Source organism: Physcomitrium patens, chromosome 25 (genome assembly GCF_059467195.1).
Source record: "Physcomitrium patens ecotype Gransden chromosome 25, ASM5946719v1, whole genome shotgun sequence".
In the NCBI taxonomy this organism is placed as follows: Eukaryota; Viridiplantae; Streptophyta; class Bryopsida; order Funariales; family Funariaceae; genus Physcomitrium; species Physcomitrium patens.
Genome location: NC_143434.1, coordinates 14,899,252 through 14,904,063, shown reverse-complemented (window position 1 = coordinate 14,904,063; position 4,812 = coordinate 14,899,252). Strand labels below are relative to the sequence as shown.

Here is a 4,812-nt window from a genome sequence, read left to right as displayed (position 1 = left end):
AAATCTATATCTTTAAAATTTAATTTATCAAACCAAAAACTCTAGTGTTAGAGGTGCAAAACAAAATATGTATATAGAAATTTGTAAATACACAATAAATCTTTAATGGAGTAAGTTGTATTAATATATAAATATAGATATAGATGTATAAATATATATATTCTTTAATATTTAAGAACTTATGTTTATTTTTTGGTCCAATGTAATAATTATTGAATATAAAAATATTATTCATGTGAAAAATTTTATATTCAAATAAAATTATGTGACGTGATAACTTATGCATATCACATTTATCTAAAATGAAAACAGATTCAATACACAATGAAATAATTATTTAAAATACAATCACCACAAAATCATAAATAACCATTTTATAAAGCATATCATGCTAGTTATTAAAACAAATAGTATTATATACACACTAATATAAAAATTTTACTAATCAATTCAATATTTTCAAAACAATAATCAAAGTTAAATCTTAACAGACTATCATAAATATAAGCATATAACCGAAAAGTCCAGGACCAATACCATGGTAACATGTAACACATTCATCCAAAACACATAAACAAAATAAAAGGAATCAAAACTTACTTCCACCCATACAATCTTACAGTGAGAAAATGATATGATGGTTTACTTTTCTTTTCTTTTATTTTTTTAAATTTATTTCTGCGTGTACCATTTTATGCACGCAATGTGAAGCCAGCTTATAACTATGCAACTAATCCAAAATGCGACATCAGGGGCGTCACCGAAACTACTCTTCACTGTATTTCGACGATGCAACATATGTATATATATATATATATATATATACAGATATGCGTGTGTGTGTGAGTGCATATCACAAATACAGAAGCTGGTATCACAGAAGAACCATCGCCTCTGATTTCATGTGCACGTCGAATTATGAAGCTAGAGCAGCGCCGCGGTGACAAGCACCGACACCGCGAGCACCATCGCCGTGCCGACGCGGCGAGGATTCGCCGCGTCGGGCGTGGACTCTGACGGCGATGGAGCGGTGTCTGTAGAAGGGGTTGGCGGCAGGAGAGTTGATGCCGAAGGAGCACCAGCTGTTTTCGCAGGATGAGCGTGACTGGTTTTGTTTGCAGGTGCTGGTGGAGGTGGAGGCGGAGGATTCGTCAGTTGGTTTGGTGGAGATGGCGGGCTGATATCCGTGGGAGGAGGCGGAGGAGGTGAGGAAGCTGGAGTGGGTGGAGGGGATGAGTGCGGTGGTGGTGGTGGAGGCGGAGGAGAATGGTGCGGTGGAGGTGGGATGTTCGCGGGGGGTGGAGAGTTGCTAGCAGCTGGAGGCGGGTGGTTCTGCGGAGGCGGGGAATGGTTCAGAGGCGGCGGGGACTCACCAGCCGATGCTGGTCCTAAGCTTTGCGCAACCACGACCTTCATCAGCATGCCTCCTTCATTGCAGTCGCCGGCGAACCCGCTGATGTAGTAGTACGTGCCTGCTGTCCGCAGCTTAACCACGTCGTTGCCGGATTGGTACTGTCGGATGGGATGCAGCGTGTTGCACGTGGAGTAGTCGTTCGAACTTACTTGCTGCAAATTGTATTCTGTCGGATCGTATCGGAAATCTGTAAAATGCCAAAGAATTTTGTGCTCTTTAGGAAATCCCTTCAAAGGCAATCTTGTTACTCGTTAGGGGATTTAATTTTTTGTTAGGCTTTGATCGAGTTTTAGGAGGTACGCGAGCTTACTTAATTTATCACCAGTGACGAAATGTTTTTCGGTAGCCCAGTCTGTGTAGTGAGAAGCAGTTGGAACGGAGGTCCATCCCCCGGGTCCTCCCACAACGTACTCCACTGCCATAGCCACTGGAAGCAGTAGAGCAGAGCACGCGAGCACCACGACCAGCTCCAATATACTTCTGTGAAGCCCCATCTTCAATTGACTCACCAAAACCAACGCTGATTATCCCGCCTATTGAGAAGAAATACCAACGGTGATCCACAATTAAAGTGGCCCCCGTTACATGAAAAATGTTCATCAAATTTGTTTATTTTAAGTAAGCTTCACTATGATATAGTTCATTATAATTAATAATAATATCATTCAACTGAAACGCCTCCAATTGAGTGCGAGCCATGTTTGTTGGATGTTTACAAACGGCATTCAATAAAGCTTAAGCACGATCAATGACTACATGATTAGTCTTCTTTAAGTCTCTAATTTTGATTCTTTGTTCGGCTGGAAATATTAACAAATTTCGTAATTCAATAAAAGAAGAGCAGGATGAAATCTTGAATGACAATAATCACAACTACTTTTAATTGGTGAAATTATACTGATTACACTCATTTGATATCTAATTGTCTTATAAGTTGAACACGGTGTTTGGGAGAGTAGGTGACGCCATTCTGAGCAGCTCAAACTATAGCTTAAGTTTCAGCTCAAAACATTGGGACCACCGAACCCGGTGCACTGACCAATGTCTCAATGACACTGAAGACATAGATTTTCTTTCTCAGAGTCTGACATGCAAATGAGCCGTTGACATATGACAACCAAAATAAGCGTCAGCTATCGAATACCTCTGCTGTTCTCGGATATTGCCAAGACCTTCACATTCTACGCGCAGCAATTTTCCTGCGGAGTTCCAAGCATCGAGCCTGTCAGTTACTGAAGTTCCGATCAGTTCAGTTCATTCCACCAGTGGATCCGCATTGGAGAACTAAGAAACTCAACACACACTGCACACAAAGACTTGCAATACTACCGCTGGTGGAGTGTCCCTCCTGAAAGCGCTCGGAATCTCCCAACCCAAGCGATCCGACACCCTCGCACTGATTTACTATGAACTAAAGCTCTAGAGAACCAATGTCATGCAGCATTTCCCGTCAATTCCTCTCAGGCAATGCGCACAGAATGCAGACAACGAAGATCGCTGTGGACTCAAAGAAGGAGGCTGCAAAGAAGAAGAAGAAGTGGATGCCAGGAAGCGGTGTGCGAGGTAAAGAAACGGCGAAGGGGAAGCGCGAAACGGAAGAATCGATGTCAAGATCCCTCCACGACGGACAGACGGACGAACAAACAAAATATTTAAAACGATGAACAAACAGACGAACGAAAGGGCGGACGGACGGTTGAGATGTAGAGATCTGTTGTCGAACATGCAGATGCTTAATGGACCAAACAAGAGAGTTCAACACTTACTATCCAAATTCATTACATGTTACTTGCATGTTAATTTTATGAGTACATTATTAATAATTGATTATGGAGAATATTAAATAAATCCATATTTTTACTAAATAGACCTGTTCTTGATGAAGAATATGATCATAATGAATGTGATTGGTTTTTGTTGGTTGCAAATCTAAAAATTATCAATGACATGAATATTAAAGAAAGAAATCCATAATACACTCTTGTGTCATTCAAAAGAACTAGAAAGTCACTTAAAGATGATATGGTATTAAATTAGAATGGCTATTGCCAAAGACAAAAAAACTAGAAAGTTTTGAAGCAAGACTAAAGACTAAAAAGGCATTGACAAGAGAGAAGAAGGCTTCATTCTTACCTCCATATGTACTCTTAACTAGGAGCTATGTGGTGATGTCCTATAGAACTTCTAAAACGTATTGACTTTGCAAGATATATATCTTAACTTACAAAGTAAGTTTCTTATATGTACACCACATAGTTAGTTTTTATTGACAAGCTACCAACATGCAATTAACTTATTGACGAAGTTTTTTATCTACTAATCAACAACAAACACATGTAAAGTCAAAGTAGAGTCTATAAAGCTTTTAAGAAGCTTCTCTAAAAAATATCATGAAATAAATCTATTTTTACCTACTTCTATTCAATCATATAGATAAATAATATAGTAAATATGTATGTCCGTGACATTATCTTCCTTTCTAGGGATGAGTTCTATAAGGATTAATCATCATATGTTGAAGAAATCCAAAATGCGACAAATTATATTTGCAACATATTCTGATCTTTATTCTCTTCAATGATGGTTGATAGGTCTTCTTAGCCATCAATAGTATCTCATACTAAGGCAAGAAGATCATTTTGTTATTTGATCATTGTTGAAGCCTTAGTAAATTTTTTTAAATAAAATATTTGAAACACCATCAATAGTCATCTAACCTCTAATAAAATCACCAAACATCAAGAGTCTCTTCTAAGATCGTGCTACCAAATACATTATATCTTGCTATCTATTCAAGGAAGGACATGTCATTCTTGAGGATCTTCATCTTGATTACATCGTTTTGAAGGTTGTGACAATCATAATATCTCGTCTAATAAGGCAACAAGTAATAGTTCTTGAGTTGAATATGTTACTTCTTGGTTTTTTATTTTTTTTGCATCACAAATGTACAAAAGTACCAAATAAGAGTAGAAGGTAGAATGTTATCTTTTTTACATCTTGTTTCTTTTAAAGCAAAGATTTAATATTCTTCATCTTGAATTTGATGGATTTTGTTGATGAAAAATCTCAACTCTCTTTGTTGTATTTACAAGATTCTTTGTTGGCTCCTATGTGCATTTATTAATATCATATCCATCCCAATGAATAAGAAATTTCAACCTATTTTGGCACTACCGTAAATCTAAGACTACTTCTAGTTCAAAATCTTTATTATTATCTATTTTTAAAGGAGGAGGTGGCATTTGTCTTCTTTCTAAGCTATTCACTATCTTATATGCCTAAAAAAGAGATACGTAAAATACGATATGGATTTTCATAGACTCTGGTAGATGTAATTAATAAGCAATAGGATTGACTTCTTGAATAATAGAAAAAGGTCCAAGCCTATAATAGTC

General features: G+C 37.4%; 1 protein-coding gene across 3 annotated transcripts; it reads right to left on the bottom strand.

The window, feature by feature from the left end:
- Positions 1-635: 635 nt before the first annotated feature.
- LOC112277277 (uncharacterized) lies at positions 636-3,018 on the bottom strand. 3 transcript variants are annotated; one of them, XM_024509411.3, is made up of 4 exons: positions 2,744-3,018; positions 2,559-2,613; positions 1,725-1,908; positions 636-1,601 (listed from the first exon to the last, which is right to left on the bottom strand). In XM_024509411.3, exons 3-4 carry the CDS (start codon positions 1,906-1,908, stop codon positions 925-927), a joined length of 861 nt encoding a protein of 286 aa, XP_024365179.1. In that variant the 5' UTR covers positions 2,559-2,613; positions 2,744-3,018; the 3' UTR covers positions 636-924. The 3 variants fall into 3 exon arrangements, with proteins under 3 accessions (XP_024365179.1, XP_024365178.1, XP_073387356.1); XM_024509410.3 differs by having other exon boundaries at positions 1,725-1,947; positions 2,744-3,017; XM_073531255.2 differs by having other exon boundaries at positions 2,559-3,018.
- Positions 3,019-4,812: the final 1,794 nt, after the last annotated feature.